The sequence below is a fragment of the Ranitomeya imitator genome, chromosome 3 (assembly GCF_032444005.1).
Source record: "Ranitomeya imitator isolate aRanImi1 chromosome 3, aRanImi1.pri, whole genome shotgun sequence".
Lineage (NCBI taxonomy): Eukaryota > Metazoa > Chordata > Amphibia > Anura > Dendrobatidae > Ranitomeya > Ranitomeya imitator.
Window position 1 is genome coordinate 709,029,261 of NC_091284.1, and position 16,951 is coordinate 709,046,211.

At 43.5% G+C, this 16,951-nt stretch overlaps 1 protein-coding gene across 1 annotated transcript in view; it reads left to right on the forward strand.

The window, feature by feature from the left end:
* The window catches only part of LOC138670893 (thiol S-methyltransferase TMT1A-like), a 29,074-nt gene extending 12,839 nt beyond the window's left edge, over nucleotides 1-16,235 (forward strand). The window contains exon 2 of the mRNA XM_069758648.1: nucleotides 15,598-16,235. Within this exon, the coding sequence (XP_069614749.1) occupies nucleotides 15,598-15,837 (240 nt within the window). The 3' untranslated portion in view covers nucleotides 15,838-16,235. The remainder of the gene's footprint in view (nucleotides 1-15,597) is intronic.
* Nucleotides 16,236-16,951: the final 716 nt, after the last annotated feature.

Here is a 16,951-nt window from a genome sequence, read left to right on the forward strand (position 1 = left end):
TTTTTTTAGTTTCTTACTATTTACGTAGTTAAAGAATATTTTGGGATTATTTTTACTCTCTCTGTCTCAATCTTTGCTGCCTTGATTTGCTTTTTACAGAATTTATTTAATTTTCTATATTTATTTAATGCCTCATCACTACCTACTTCCTTTAATTCTGTAAATGCTTTCTTTTGGTCACTTATTGCGCCCCTTACAGCTCTATTTAGCTATATTGGTTTCCTCCTATTTCTAGTATGTTTATTCCCATACGTTATATATACTGTGCATAGGTCCTATCCAGGATGCTAATAAACGTCTCCCATTTTCTTTGTGTATTTTTATGTCTCAGGATATCGTCCCAGTTAATTGCACTAAGATCATCTCTCATCCATTGGAAATTTGCCCTCATGAAGTTTAGTGTCCTTGTAACCCCTCTACTACACATCTTATTAAAGGATGCATCAAAACTTATTATTTTGTGATCACTATTCCCCAAGTGACCCCCAACCCTTATATTTGATATGCGGTCTGGCCTGTTGGTTAATATTAGGTCTAGCAGTGCCCCCTTTCTTGTTGGGTCGTGAACCAATTGTGAAAGGTAATTGTCTCTCATAGTTGTCAAAAACTGATTACCTTTGCTGGAACTGCAGATTTCCGTTCCCCAATCTATTTCAGGGTAGTTGAAGTCCCCCATAATAATGACTTCTCCTTGAGTCGCAGCTTCATGTATTTGCTTTATGAGGATAGTCTCCGTTGCTTCCATTATTTTTGGAGACTTATAACAAACCCCTATCAGTAATTTATTATTTTTTCCCCCTCCTCTTATCTCCACCCACAGGGACTCTACATTTTCATTAGATTCACCTATATTATCACGCAGGATGGGTTTTAAGGATGATTTTACATATAGACACACACCTCCTCGCTTATCCATTCGGTCATTTCTGAACAGACTATAACCCTGCAAGTTAACAGCCCACTCATGGCTCTCATCCAGCCATGTTTCAGATATCCCCACCATGTCATAATTATGCTCCAACACCATTAATTCTAATTCGTCCATTTTGTTGGCAAGTCTTCTGGCATTAGTATACATACATTTTATGTATCTCTCTGCACCTCTATTCTTTCTTAAATTATTAATTGATCTAACTCCATCCCCCATGCCACCGCCACCCCCAACTTCCTTATTTGTGCCCAGGTCTCTATCTGCACTATCTTCCCCGCCTATAAATTGAATACCCTCCCCCCATTCCCTAGTTTAAACACTCCTCCAACCTTCTAGCCATTTTCTTCCCCAGCACAGCTGCGCCTTCCCCATTGAGGTGCAGCCCGTCCCTAGTGTAGAACCTGTAGCCAACTGAGAAGTCGGCCCAGTTCTGCTTAACCCAAACCTCTCCTTCCTACACCAATTCTTGAGCCACTTATTAACCTCCTCAATCTCCCATTGCCTCTCTGGCATGGCACATGGTACAGGCAGTATTTCGGAAAATACCACGTTAGAGGTCCTTGCTTTCAGCTTGCAGCCTTATTCCTTGAAATCGTTTTTAAGGACCTTCCACCTACCTCTAACTTTGTCATTTGTGCCAATGTGCACCATGACCGCTGGGTCTTCACCAGCCCCTCCCAGTAATCTGTCCACCCGATCAGCGATGTGTCGGACATGAGTGCCAGGTAGGCAGCACACCGTTCGACGATCCCTGACATTGTGACAGATTGCCATATCTGTTCCCCTAATAATTGAGTCCCCCACTACCAGCACCTGTCTGGCCTGCCCTGCTCTCCTATTTCCCTCCTTACTGTAGCAGTCACTCCTCCGGCTTTCAGAGGACATGCCTGGCTGCAGCAGTGCTACCCCTGTACTGGCACCACCCTCATCTGCCAACTTAGCAAACTTATTGGGGTGTTCCAGATCAGGACTAGCCTCCCTGGCACTCTTCCCTCTACCCGGCCTTCTAACTGTCACCCAGCTTGCTGCTTCACTGTCCTGCAGCTCCATCCTACCATCCCCCGCCTCATCTATCCCATTGAGCGTCTGTTCAGTGAGCAGAAGACTCATTTCCATATTGTCAATGGATCTCAGTGTTGCCAGCTGCACATCTAGATTCAGAATCTGGGTTTCCAAGTGCACAATGTGCTCACATCTCGCACAGCAGTATGCACCCTCGACCGGCTGATCAAGGACTGCATACATGTGGCAAGATGTGCACTGGATGGCATTAGCAATAGTGGAGCACATTTCCTAATGGGGATTGCACCACACAGAAACGTTAAATAAAAAATAAATGCAAAGTATCAATAACACACAGACAGCAATTCAGTAATTACTCCCTTGGAAACTCCCTGAATCCAAAGTCACGGTGTCAGCAGTGTGAGCGATATCAGTACATGGCTCTGACGACAGTCTCTGTTTATCGACCCTCTGGCCTTCAAGTCTTTGGCCTGCTCTCTCACAATACTCTGCGTTAGGAGCACCTACACTGACCTCTTGCGCACTGCACGTACCCGCCGTAACTGTAAGATTACTCGTACACTGCAATTCCCTCAGCTTAGACACGCCCCCTTTTCTCAACTGCCAGGAACAGTCCAGGGCCTTAAGCTTTCCCCTCTGCAACATAGGTGACAGCCCCAACGGTTCCGGACCCGTCACAGAGGAAGCACACCTAGCTGCGCTCTTCTCCTTACATTCCCCCTCTCTTTGTGCTCACCATTGCACGGGTGAGAGTTCTTGTAGTATGCGCTGACATTCTTCTAAGTTTAGAACAACTTGCTGCCAAACAAAACGATCCTGATCAAATCGGTTGGGGTTTTTTGCTGCTGTCGAACGTTCAGAACGTCGTAAACTGGGAATATCAGTTGGTTCTACTTGAGTAGTTGAATCAGGCTGGATCAACGAAGGCGGAGACATGCTCAACTCTGGAAAAACAGCCATTTCAGTAGTTGCAGGAGTCCCAGGGCCTCGGGTTTCTGTTCTTCTGGTCCTGCCTGTGGTGGTTCAGGGCATTCCTCCTCTTCACTATCACTAGTGACTGATGGAAGATGCTCAGGGGCATCGTGTTCTTCTTTCTCAGTTCGAGCAGGGTCTCTAGACACACAGGGGTGTAACATATTTCGGTGCACAACACGAGTGGGAGCATCTTCGACCCCTTCGGGCTGAACTTCATAGATGGGCCCTTCAGAATTGACTCATCGCCACACACGATACGGTGTTTTTTCCCATCAATGATCTAACTTGTCTCAAGGACTTTTCTCTCTGACCAATACCCGGTCTCCAGCCTGTAGAGCTGTCCCTTGTAGAGGAGCAGTCTCTGGATGCTCCCACTCTTGGAACCGGGTCTGCACCAGACGATGTAGTGTCTGAAACCGATGACGGTGCTCTCGGACCCAGGTGGACACCCCCGTCTGTAGGTAGTCCTCCTCTGGGTTCAGCTCAGTAATCTCTTTTCCTGGCCTGCCGAAAAGTAGACTATAAGGAGTGTATCCTGTGGTTCAATGTACCCGATTGTTGTACACCCACACCAGCTCTGTTACAAATTCCGGCCAACGTGCCTTATGGTCCTCTTCCAATGTCCTCAACATTTGGATAAGGGTTCAATTGAATTGTTCACATGCTCCATTACCCTGAGGGTGGTAAGGCGTCGTACGAGATTTCTCAATTACATACAAACGGTGTAGCTCTTCTATGACTCGTCCCAAGAAGCAGGTACCTTGGTCTGAGTGAATTCTCTTCGAGCAACCATACACCTGGATGAAATTTTTACAGATAGCATGAGATTCAGCAGTTTGGTCCTGAGTTGGGGTCACGACAGCGAATTTAGTGAAGTGATCCACCATGACTAAACAATGTTCGAACCCTTGATAGGCTGGGCCTATTGTCAGAAAGTCAATCATCAATACTTCTAGTGGGGCAGAGGTCGCGATAGTTTGTCTGGGGGCCCTCTGTTCTGGAGATTTGGACAGCTTGCAGTTCCTACAGAGCTGACACACTTCTTCCACCACCGTTTTTAGCAATGGATGGTACACCAGTCCCTGCAACCACTGAAAGGTCTTTTCCTGACCAAAGTGGGCCCCTTTTTCATGTGCCTCTGTGGTCACTTGATGTAACAGCATCTCAGGAATCGCTACTTGCCAAGTAACAGACAGGGCCCATTGCAGCTGCACCTTTCTATACAGCAATCCATCTCTCAGGTCGAGCCTCTCCCATTGATGTAGAATTTCTTTCGTCCCGGGGGACAGGGTTTCTGCAACCACTGAAAGGTCTTTTCCTGACCAAAGTGGGCCCCTTTTTTATGTGCCTCTGTGGTCACTTGATGTAACAGCATCTCAGGAATCACTACTTGCCAAGTAACAGACAGGGCCCATTGCAGCTGCACCTTTCTATACAGCAATCCATCTCTCAGGTCGAGCCTCTCCCATTGATGTAGAATTTCTTTTGTCCCGGGGGACAGGGTTTCTGCAACCACTGAAAGGTCTTTTCCTGACCGAAGTGGGCCCCTTTTTTATGTGGCTCTGTGGTCACTTGATGTAACAGCATCTCAGGAATCACTACTTGCCAAGTAACAGACAGGGCCCGTTTCAGCTGGACCTTTCTATACAGCAATCCATCTCTCATGTGGAGCCTCTCCCATTGACGTAGAATTTGTTTCATCCCGGGGGACAGGGTCTCTCTCTCCTCCCGGCTGGGCAGTTGTTTGAGGGCCACCCACTGCCGAATTCGGGTGAGCTCTCCATCTTCTTGAATCCGTACCCACTCATCACAGGGCTGCCCCAGCATACCTTCCTGAGGTTCTGTCTGAGCCTGTTCCCACACATCTGCCAATGTCCTGTCAGATCCTTAGAACTTAGGAACTTCATCAGCCTCCAGCTCTTCATCTCGGTTAGGGACGGGCTACTTATGTGGAACCCTGGATAATGCATCTGCATGAGTATTTTCAGCCCCCCGTTTGTAGACTATTTTGTACCGGTATTTGACCATTCTAGCCACACAGCACTGTTCCATGGCCCCTAACTTCGCGTTCTCCAGGTGAGCCAGTGGGTTGTTGTCAGTGCGCACCAGAACCTCAGACACGGATAGGTATTCGGCAAATTTCTCTGTCATGACCCATACCAGTGCCTGGTAAGACTTTCACGCCACATCCAGGAGCACGTCGGTCCTATTATCTACATCGGTTCTTCTCCATTGCTTGGTCCTTCTCCCTTTATGCTTGGTCGTAATTTTTTCCATTGTGGCCTCCTTATACCTCACAACCCGGGTTATATATTTCATATTGAGGTATTTGGATCTATTGTTAACTATTAGAGGAGGACAATTACAGCAATAGGATCTATTATTTTAAATCAGTATACAGAATATATAATTTTTAACATGTGCCTTAAGTGAGGTATTGATCTAATCCAGCTGGCTTTGTGACACCTATTGTGGGGTTTTGTAGTGCACTATTAGCACTTTATTATTTGTAGCTGCTAGTTTGGTGCTTACTGTATATATTGCACTATTGGCACTTTCCACACTTGTCTGAACTATTTGATGTAGAATATAGATCTGTTTAATTATTCTTAACCATTTGGTTTCTTGTAATTACTACTATACCCACGATGGATTTATGCGGTGCACTATTGGCACTTTAATATGTATGGCTGTTAGTGTGATGCTTATTTTGTATTTTGCACTATTGGCACTTTATTGTGATATCTACTTATTTGATGTTGAACCACTGTACTATTTTGAATTATTTGACTCTATGCAATTATTGTTATCTATGTTCACACCATTGAGAGATTGAGATTATCAATTGATTAATGTGTGCAGCCTACATGATATATACGTAGTACCGTATATACTCGAGTATAAGCCTAGATTTTCAGCCCAAATTTTTGGGCTGAAAGTGCCCCTCTCGGCTTATACTCGAGTCAAGGTGGGTGGCAGGGTCGGCGGGTGAGGGGGAGAGGGCGCTGAGGCATACTTACATGCTTCCGGCGATCCTGGTGCTCCCCCTGCCGTTCCACGGTCTTCGGTGCTGCAGTTCTTCCCCTGTTCAGCGGTCACGTGGGACCGCTGATTAGAGAAATGAATATGCGGCTCCACCTCCCATAGGGGTGGAGCCACATATTCATTTCTCTAATCAGCGGTAACGGTAACCGCTGATAGAGGAAGAAGCTGCGGCACCGAAGACCAGCTGTGCGGGAGAAGGAGCCGGACGCCAGGACCAGGTAAGTATCGCATATTCACCTGTCCGCGTTCCAGCCGCCGGGCGCGGCTCCATCTTCCCGGCGTCTATCTGCACTGACTGTGCAGGTCAGAGGGCGCGATGACGCATATAGTGTGCGTGGCGCCCTCTGCCTGATCAGTCAGTGCGGAGAGAAGCCGGGACCGGACGCTGTGAGCTGCAAGCAAGAGAGGTGAGTATGTGTTTTTTTTTTTTTTATTGCAGCAGCAGCAGCAATGGCACAGATTTATGTGGAGCATCTATGGGGAAATAATGAACGGTGCAGAGCACTATATGGCACAGCTATGGGGAAATAATGAACGGTGCAGAGCACTATATGGCACAGCTATGGGGAAATAATGAACAGTGCAGAGCACTATATGGCACAGCTATGGGGAAATAATGAACGGTGCAGAGCACTATATGGCACAGCTATGGGGCAAGAATGAACGGTGCAGAGCACTATATAGCACAGCTATGGGGCAAGAATGAACGGTGCAGAGCACTATATGGCACAGCTATGGGGAAATAATGAACGGTGCAGAGCACTATATGGCACAGCTATGGGACAAAAATGAACGCTGCAGAGCATTGTATATGGGGCACAGCTTTCTATGGCACATCTATGGGGCAATAATGAACGGTGCAGAGCATTCAATATGGGGCACAGCTATCTATGGGGCAATAATGAACGGTGCAGAGCATTATATATAATTTTACTTTTATTGGTATCTATTTTTATTTTTGAAATTCACCTGTAGCTGCTGCATTTCCTACCCTAGGCTTATACTCGAGTCAATAAGTTTTCCCATTTTTTTGTGGCAAAATTAGGGGGGTCGGCTTATACTCGGGTCGGCTTATACTCGACTATATACGGTAATTTATTTATGAAATCCTGCAACCTTTTTTCTGGCCTGTATGTGGCACTATGTTGTCATCCATTCCTTTTTTAATTGCGTCCTAATGTAATTAATTATTTAATTGTCATTGTAGTTTGAATAATTTTGAATATTTCAATAAAATTTCCTTATATTTTACTTGCTCTAGTATCCTTTTTCTTTTGGGTTTTTGTAGTTTTTATATGGTGGAGCTCATAATATTTGCCCCGTCCTTTTGGTTACTGTTTTTCCCCCAAGTCTAACCCAGCAGTCAAATGCATATGTCCATGAATGGGAGGCTGGGAATTATCAGAAGCTGAGCGGTACAAAAAAGGTCTAGCAGTATTGGAGGGCTGCTAAGCACATTGATGCTTGCAATCAAGGTTCGGGTCGTCATGATATTTTACTATTTTAAGAGGTACAAGAATACAGATTGCTGAATACTTTACTCTTTTATGAGTGTGTCAGGTGCCCAGGTATATGACCATGAACCCTGTGGTTGTCACACTGGTCACAATCTAATAAAAAACACTTGAAGGAGTCACCTTAACAAAAAATTACAAACATTTCCAACTGTTCCCATGCACTCACTTCCTTTGTCTTCCTATTCACAAAACAGATCATTGCAGCAACGTGGAAAAACAAAATGTCTCTTAATGTCTCCAAAATGATGTCTTGCTATATGATCAATTAATTGACTGCTATATTTTGATACGTTGGATAGGTCCCAGTCAATTTGGTCCCCTTGGTCCAACCATAGTAGAAATACTTCTTTAACCTGTGTAAGATAACGCTTACTGCGTGTCTTGGGGAACACTCGCTTGGCAATGGGATAAACGCACACAGGCACGATTTTCTTACAAAAACAGTATCTTAGGTTTATTTCCACATCAGCATAAACTGCAACCTCAGGAACTTGGTAGTTTGCAACAGCCTGAACACCGTCTGTACATATTCACCTTTACAGTGGAACCACAGTCCCTCACTGACCCCGGTCAGCATAACACGGATTACAGTCCGTTACCTGTTAGCGACCATCACACAGGTTCCCGGATGCCTCTTATCCTCAGAGGTATCCCATAGAGTAAACACAGTCTGTCTCTGACCCCGGTCAGTATAACACAGATCCCTTTCTGTTACCTGTTGGTGTCACACAGGTTCCCGGATACCTCTTATCCTCAGAGGTATCCCACAGACGTCTCTCACTGACCCTGGTCAGTATCACTCACAGTTATCAGACCGTCCACTATGGAGGTATCTCATAGGCCTCCTTGCTCTAGCTCAGACTAGCCAGCACTCGCTCCCATGTGCCAAACACACCTCCATTACATAGGTGTAACCACACCCAGCTATGTATCACATGGCTAGTCAGGTGATCATGACATCACCACAGGTCCTCAAACACCCAATCATAAACAGGCTTCATCTTGGGTATTCAGACACATCCCTTTGGGTGGGTTTGTAGGTGACTGGAACCACCCATCTCTCAAAAATAGCAAAAATCTGTATGTAAGTGAACTACACAGATGTCCCCACTAGAAAAATAAATACTAAATACAGTGCAAGTGGAAATAAAACGCAACTTTTACTAGAACAAGATAAAAGTGCAAAAAAAGTCACCCAAAAGTGATATAAAAACACATGGGGTAAGGTCTCAACAAAGAGACACAGCAAAAAGACCCCTAAAAGGATTCAAAAGACTCCGCCTGCAGAGGCACTTGCGGATGAAAAGCAGACCAACATATGATTCACGCACTAGCTACCAGAAACAAATACATATGAATCATAAAGCAATATTTCATATAGTTGGTTGCATGTAAATAAACAATTATCGCGGAATGGCAAAAAACATGGCACCTATACCACGGTGTCACTAATAAGAGTCAGAGTAAAAAATGGAACATTCTCACCAACTCCAGGATGAATAGGCAGGAGAACCGGAAAACCTCTTGTTCAAGGAACGATCCGGAATTTGATGAAGGGAACTGACAATGCCCTGTCATTCCCTATGGGGCTAACAGTAGTCTATCCCCAAAACTCCTGCCCTTACAAGGGCAGTCCACAGCTACCCTTGCACAAACATGCCCTGCACTCTCCCTGTGGTCAGTCCCGACGCGTTTCCTCCAAGGCTAAGGAGGTTTTTTCGGATCAGACATTTACTCAAAAGAAATATCTCCCTACTTTTAATGTGGCCTTTAAGGAGCTCCAACAGGTTTACCGTGATCAGATTACCTCCTGGTGGGAGGTTCAAAGCCTTGAGAATTATCTGAAGGCTAAAATAGTCCCACGAGGTTTGAGAATAAATCTGACGGCAGGTAACAGACATAGGAACCCAACTTTCATACAAAAGTGGGAGAGGGAGGCGACGGAGAGTTCTCTCCGCTTCATGCAGTTATTGCTTGAGGAGGAAAGAGCCTCCCTGGCCATTTTGAATGATAAGTTGAGGGAACAAATTGAAATTACAAAAAAATTCTCTGCTGAAACAGAATTTGTTGCAGACACATATTGAATGTTTCCAGTACCATCTAAAGGAAAGGAAACATCGTCAGTATATGCGTGATATACAGGATTTTAAGGACAATAAAGCCTACCTGGTACTTACTCCTAGACCTACCCCTCTAGATAGGGATACAGAGTTATCTTCAACTGATACTGACTTTTCAGAATCTGAGAATAGAGCCCGACCCTCTAGGGGGCGTAACCGAGGCAGAGGAAGGGGGAAAGTTGCACGGGGACCCTCTGAAAGACCAGATCATGGTTCAGGGAGGGGTTTTTTGGACCAGGTATACGCTTTGCGCAACAGACCGTTACCAGCGAGGAAGTGATAGGAGAGGAATGCTCGAGAGAGGGACTACCCAATCATTCCCCTGAGTCTGTAACTGAACAAAGCATTCAAATTATTAATCTCTCCGCTAGGAATATTGACTGTGACGAAATGTCCGTATTGAAAAAGGGTCTCTCCTTCGTCCCTAATGGTGACTTTGACCTCTTCAGAACTGTGAAAGATCTTAACCTCTTCCTGCGTAAAATCAGATGGAAAAAGTTTTTTTACAAACAGGATTCTCGTACATGTGCTGATCTGGGTATCCCAGTAGACATGTTGCCTGACGTTAGACTGTTACACAGCATTGGGGAGACGGATCCCAATCAACGAGGTAGGGGTCCTTTCACGCAACTGAAAGAAAAAAGTCATAGAATGCCACCACCTACTGGTGATCTGTCAGCTATAGACATTTTTTCTAATCTGGTGACGTCTGAACTCATTGAGTTGTCTCACTCCCGCATACCATGCAAATATAATTGTTCTAGGAAGGAGATAGAGGCAATCAATCGCCTAGAACGTGATGACACCATTGTAATCAAGTCCTCGGAAAAGGGCGGCAATGTTGTCATCCTTGACGTCATGCAGTATCAGCAGATTTGAGATTCCATACTCGCCGATAGAGACTCCTATGAAATCCTGGCATGTAATCCGACCAAGGAATACTGTGAGGAGTTGGGACAGATTCTACAGGAAGGCTTGGAGGGAGGTGTTATTGATAAAACAGAATTTGACTTCATCTTCCCTCGGCACCCTGTAACAGCTACCTTTTACTGCTTCCCCAAGGTACATAAGGGCCTGAACCCTCTCAAAGGCAGGCCCATTGTATCTGGGGTAGGTAGTTTGTGCCAGAATGCAGGTATCTACCTTGACCGTGTTTTGTCCCCATTTGTATCCTCTCTGCAATCGTTTGTAAAGGACACTCCTGACTTGCTTCGTCGGCTTGATGGCCTTACTGTTGGTCCTGAGGCATATCTTGCAAGTATTGATGTGGAGGCCCTTTATTCCTCGATTCCCCATGAAAAGGGTTTGGAGGCCGTATCATTTTTTCTCCAAACGAGAGGACAGCATTTGCAAGAACATAACCACTTTATTCTCAAACTCCTCCGTTTCTGTCTAACTCACAACTACTTCACATTTAACCGCCACGTCTACCACAGCTGAGGGGGACGGCCATGGGCAGTCCCTGTGCCCCGGCCTATGCCAACCTCTCCCTTGGCTGGTGGGAGGAGACTGTGGTTTGGAATGGTGATCCTGAAGAAGGGGAGTGTTCTATGTATCGTGTCACAGAAATGTGGACACGTTACATAGATGATGTTTTTTTGATTTGGACGGGCTCTAGAGATGATTTTGAGGACTTTGTGGACAGGCTCAATAACAACTCCATTGGGTTGTTCTTTACATCTGTAATTGAGTTTACGTCATTACCCTTCTTAGATATCCTCATCTCCAAAGGTTCGGATAGCGAGTTGGTTACATCTAATTTTAAAAAACCCACAGCTACCAACGCCCTTCTCCATTGGGGTAGCCACCACCCTGAGCATCTCAAAAGAGGGATTCCTAAGGGGCAATACCTTAGAATCCGGAGAAATTGCTCTAATGAGGATACCTTTGAATCCCAAGCCAAGGAATTGAGAAGGAACTTTCAGGATAGGGGCTATCCATCTAGAGTCCTCAAAAAAGCGTATCACGATGCTAAAAGTAGAGATAGAACTACCTTATTGAACTCTACTCGTGGTACACAGAATGATGAAGCGGTGCGTTTTATTACCACATTTGACAATGGTGCCACCCCTGTAAGGGACATTTTTAAAAAATATTGGTCCATTTTACAGATGGATTCGGACATCTCTCGGTATTTGGGTGACACCCCGGCTATTACGTACAGGAAAGCACGTTCACTTAATGACAGATTGGTCCATAGCCACTTCTCGGGCCCTTCAAATGAGACCTGGCTTAGAAGTAACATTACGGGCTGTCACGAATGTGGACACTGTACGTTCTGCCAATATGTCAATGTGGGTAACAGCTTTGTGAGTAATGTTACCGGTAGGAAATATGAGATCAAGCAATTCATGAATTGTAGTACTAAAGGAGTCATCTATAGGGCATCATGCTCTTGCAGTATTGAGTACATCGGTAAAACTATTAGGGAGTTTAAGAAAAGAATTGGTGAACATCTGGGTGATGTGGAACACGGGAGAGACACCCCCATTTCCCATCACATGAATCAGATGCATGACGGTCAACCCAAAAACCTTAAATTTGTGGCCATTGAGAAGGTCACTAAACCCATACGAGGAGGCGACTGGGATCGGTTGCTTCTTCAGAGAGAGGCCAAATGGATCTTTTATCTCAATACCGTGACCCCCAATGGTCTTAATGACCAAATCAATTACAGTTGTTTTATTTGAATTTATCTCTTATGCTCTTCTTTTTGTAGCCTTTTTTGACCATTACGCAGTCATTTAATATCTGTTTTTGCCTAAATCATTTTTGGTCACCCATCCTTTTTGGGATTTGCATGTAGATTGCATATTGTCATCTATATAACATGGGACTGTCGTCTGTGTGGTTGTTTTTGGTTTTTGTTTTAGTGCTTGGTAACTCTTAGGTCGTTGGAGGGTTAACATCACCCTCCTTTCTCTTCATTACCCTATGTGTATCGCACAATGAGTGATCTATTTATGGTATTTTGCGCTGACACGCGCTGTATTGTAGACCTTTTTTTCGGTCTTTGTGATAATATATGCGTGACATATTTCCATAGTGGTGCCATATGTGGGGTTTATTCTACAGGCTATCTGTGCGGCATGTACCCCTCCTCTTGTGTGTTTTAGTCACAGTACTGTGGAGTGTTGAGTTTTCAGCTGTTTATTATTGGAGGGTCCGGCGTATGTTAGCATGGGGCCCCCCCTTTTTATTCATTCAGGCGCTGAGGGTTCATATGTTGCGGGCAGGTGCGCGTCTGTGGGCGCTTGGCAACCACACCTGCCCGCTTTGTATACGTGTGGCAGCGATCGCCGTCTGACGCGCTGGGGAGCCATAACTTCCGGCTCCTTCTGCGCATGTCGACGGTCGCTGGTTCCTTCTGCACTTACTTCGGCGTCCTCATTGCTTGGTGACCACACGTACGCTGTGCGCATGTCAATAGTCGCCGCCTTGTGAGCCGGTGAGCTTCCGGTTCTTTCTGCGCATGTCGGCTGCTGCCGACCTGTACCGCACTCACTCTGGCGTCTGGTTCCCTCGTGGTTCATGGCATGTGACGCCATCACAGAGGTTAGTCTAACTGTCACCGCCTATTACGCTGACTGTGTCTTGCGCACCAGATGACTATACTGGTGTTTTGGTTGGCGTTTTGTATAAGCCAATTAACAGGCACATTACTAGTCACCCCCAACAATCACACAGGTTACTCATTTGTCCCACACTAAATGGTTAATTACTTTTTTTTTTTTGGCCACTTCCTATTTAAGAACTAGCCCCACACTTTGTCCACCCTCTGCAGGATAGCATAGGGGGTGGCAGCAACTTATGTCTCCCTTTTGAGCACTTATCTCTTTAATCAAGCAGGTCCTCTGATGATTAGCTTGGAGGAAACACGTTGGGACTGACCACAGGGAGAGTGCAGGGCATGTTTGTGCAGGGGTAACTGTGGACTGCCCTTGTAAGGGCAGGAGTTTTGGGGATAGACTACTGTTAGCCCCATAGGGAATGACAGGGCATTGTCAGTTCCCTTCATCAAATTCCGGATCGTTCCTTGAACAAGAGGTTTTCCGTGGTATAGGTGCCATGTTTTTTGCCATTCCGCGATAATTGTTTATTTACATGCAACCAACTATATGAAATATTGCTTTATGATTCATATGTATTTGTTTCTGGTAGCTAGTGCGTGAATCATATGTTGGTCTGCTTTTCATCCGCAAGTGCCTCTGCAGGCGGAGTCTTTTGAATCCTTTTAAGGGTCTTTTTGCTGTGTCTCTTTGTTGAGACCTTACCCCATGTGTTTTTATATCAGGTGACTTTTTTTGTACTTTTATCTTGTTCTAGTAAAAGTTACGTTTTATTTCCACTTGCGCTGTATTTTGTACCCACCCATCTCTCCAATCACCTGGAAGCCTTCCCAATGTAAAATAAATCACTCAGCAGTAGATCTGCTGAGCTAAAGATACCTAGGCTTCCATCACAGGGCCACCCACCTCTGAGATACATACCGCCCTTTAACTACATGACCAGTCGATATGCCACACCTGGCATACTTTCTGTCTTCATTCTGAGAACAGTTGTTACTTTGATAGGTTGACTATTCAGGTTTAGAGCTGATGGGCTCCCTGTCTCTCCTTTCTCTTGTATCCCCTTCACTTTCTTTAATTTCCTTTTTCGTTCCTTTTTCCTATGAAGTTCTTTATTAGACAGCCAGAAAGTCAAACAAGAAAATTCTCTTCTTATGCCACAGCTTTGAGCTGTTGTTACCTGATCTTGTAAGTTGTCTTCATACTACCTTGCTTTCTTTCCCCCATGGATTTCCTTTTATTGAGTGATGGGTAGGTAAGCTTAGCATTAATTGCAAGTCACCTTGGAAGTAAATCTGTACTAATAAATTGCTTCAGCTACTACTTTGCTGCTCGCCGCGTAATCCTTTTGCACTGTTTAAGCAGTTTACTACTTTTCTATTTTATTAGGTCTATGTTTTGGCCTGATTGTCCTTGTGCATCATTTCCACATTTTATTATATTATTACTTTTGTTGTAAAAAAAAAACCAATCCTCAATATAATTGCACATTTTTTTTAAAAATAGTTAAATTGTCTTTTTGGAATGTATACAATTGTGAAACATGGTAAAAAGTGACACTTGTAAGTTGATGTTTCAGAGGTGAGTTGTATGCAATGATTTTGGCTGGTGTTAAAGTGTAGGACTCCCCAAGAATTCTAAACAGGCCTGTTATGTAATATTCATAGTCTTTATACAATATCACTCTTTTTAAGGTAGATGTTCACTCTATGTGACTGCAGGCTTATGAATTCTCACATCACGTACCCCACGTGCTTTGAGAATTCTCTGGTGCCGGGAGTTAAATACCGACTAGATGGGCACAAACTTTCTCAGTGCAAGTGTCATGAGCAAGGCTGGATAGTCTAGTCAGAATGTGGCCAGAAGTATGCAAATCACATTTGTGCCTGCTCCCGGCACCAGAGACTCCAGTTCATGTGATATATTAATTCCCAAGTCAGCAGTCACATAGAGTCACATAACTTAAGACCAGCCAATCCATTTAATATGATCAATCTGTGTCTATAGAATACCAGTCAATGACAAAACATCACCTGTTTACACAGGAAGAGGTGCTGCCGATAACGGTGATTTGTATGCCTGCTTAAAAGTCATCCACCTGATGAACGAGTGTTTTACTTGTTCATCTGGTGATTGCCAGCCTGTTTAGATAGACATCCTATCAACACTCAGTCTTAGATTATATTGACTCATCTAATAGGTTTTAATGATTGGTGGAGATAATTATATCCATAGATGGTAAAAAAAAAAATGGTGTATGATGAAATTACAGTCTATAATGGTTTTAAAAGGAGCTCAGTCCTGTTTCCACACAAATGATATCATTATATGTCTATACAAGTATGGTGGGTTTTTGTTTTAATGTCATATAAACTCATATAAATAAAAATATACTTCTTTTTTTTCTTACATTGTAGGGTGGAGTTTTCTACTTCATTGAGCACGTGGCCGACATAGATGAATCCACTTGGATTAGTTTTTTTCAGAAAGTGTTGAATCCATCCTGGAAATTGATTTTTGATGGATGTAGCGTAAGAAAGACCACATGGAAAGACCTGGAGAATGCTAAATTCTCAGAGTTGAACCTGCGTCACATAACAGCCCCCGTATCTCTGACTCTTGTTAAGCCTCATATTATTGGCTATGCTGTGAAATAAATACATGAATAAGATTACTCTGGATAAGCTTTTATTCATTTCCACAATTTTTCCATTGACACCGTTGTTACAAATAAATTAGTGTAATTCATTGCATGTCTTGTGCTTCATTAAATGTTATGATTGACAGATTTTATTGTATTCTAAATATTATAGTATTGTTCTATTGATTATTTTAACCCAAATAATTGCTATATTGATTATGATTAGTAATGATTGATATTTTTTGGAAGGTGAATGGTTTTATTTTCTATCTTTTGCTTCTATTGTAATCTTTGGCACTTACTGAATTTTTATAACATTTTGTATACTGATGTAATAAAGCATAAGTATTACAGATAGGGTGCAAATTTATTATAACAAATACATTTGTGCTCAAATAAAGCAGTTTAAGGTTTTTCTTACAAGTAATACATTTCGGCGGTGATTCATCAAAGCTTTAACTGCAGAAAACAGTTATAAAATGTTTTGAAAAATGTAAAAATTTTTGCACAAACATTTTGCAACTCTTGGCATTTTTATGCCAGTTTGAAGCAGTTCCACCTAAATGGGTGGAGTTAGAAAGGACCTGGCATGGGACGTGACTATGACCACCCATCAAATTCTGCAAGAATTACTGTTTTTTCCCCAGAAATGCTACTCCACTCTTTTATAGAATCCAAGATAAAATTATGTACTGGACGAACCATGGTAAAAAAAGATAAATCTAATTTATCATCTTTACTAGAACATTACAACATACACGTTATTAAATGATAAAAAAACAAGTGGGAGGCCAGTGGATTGCACCACAACTATAGTTGGCAGGAGGCAAGTATGGTGATGATTTCATGATCTCTAACTAAATAAGGCAACACAGCTGGTAGAAAAGAATTATAATAATAATTATATCAGGATCTTTACACAAAAATGAGTAATAGAGAGCCTCAAAAGTGAAAAGACACATGCAGAAAATAAGTAATAATCAACAATGAGGTGATTACGGGTGCAAGAAATTTTGCGATCACCACCACGTGTACATAGGACAATGAGTGAAGGCTCATTGGTAAAAGTATCAGTATTCAAAAAAAGGAAAAAAAAAAATGAGTATAAGAGGTCATAATGAATAAACAAT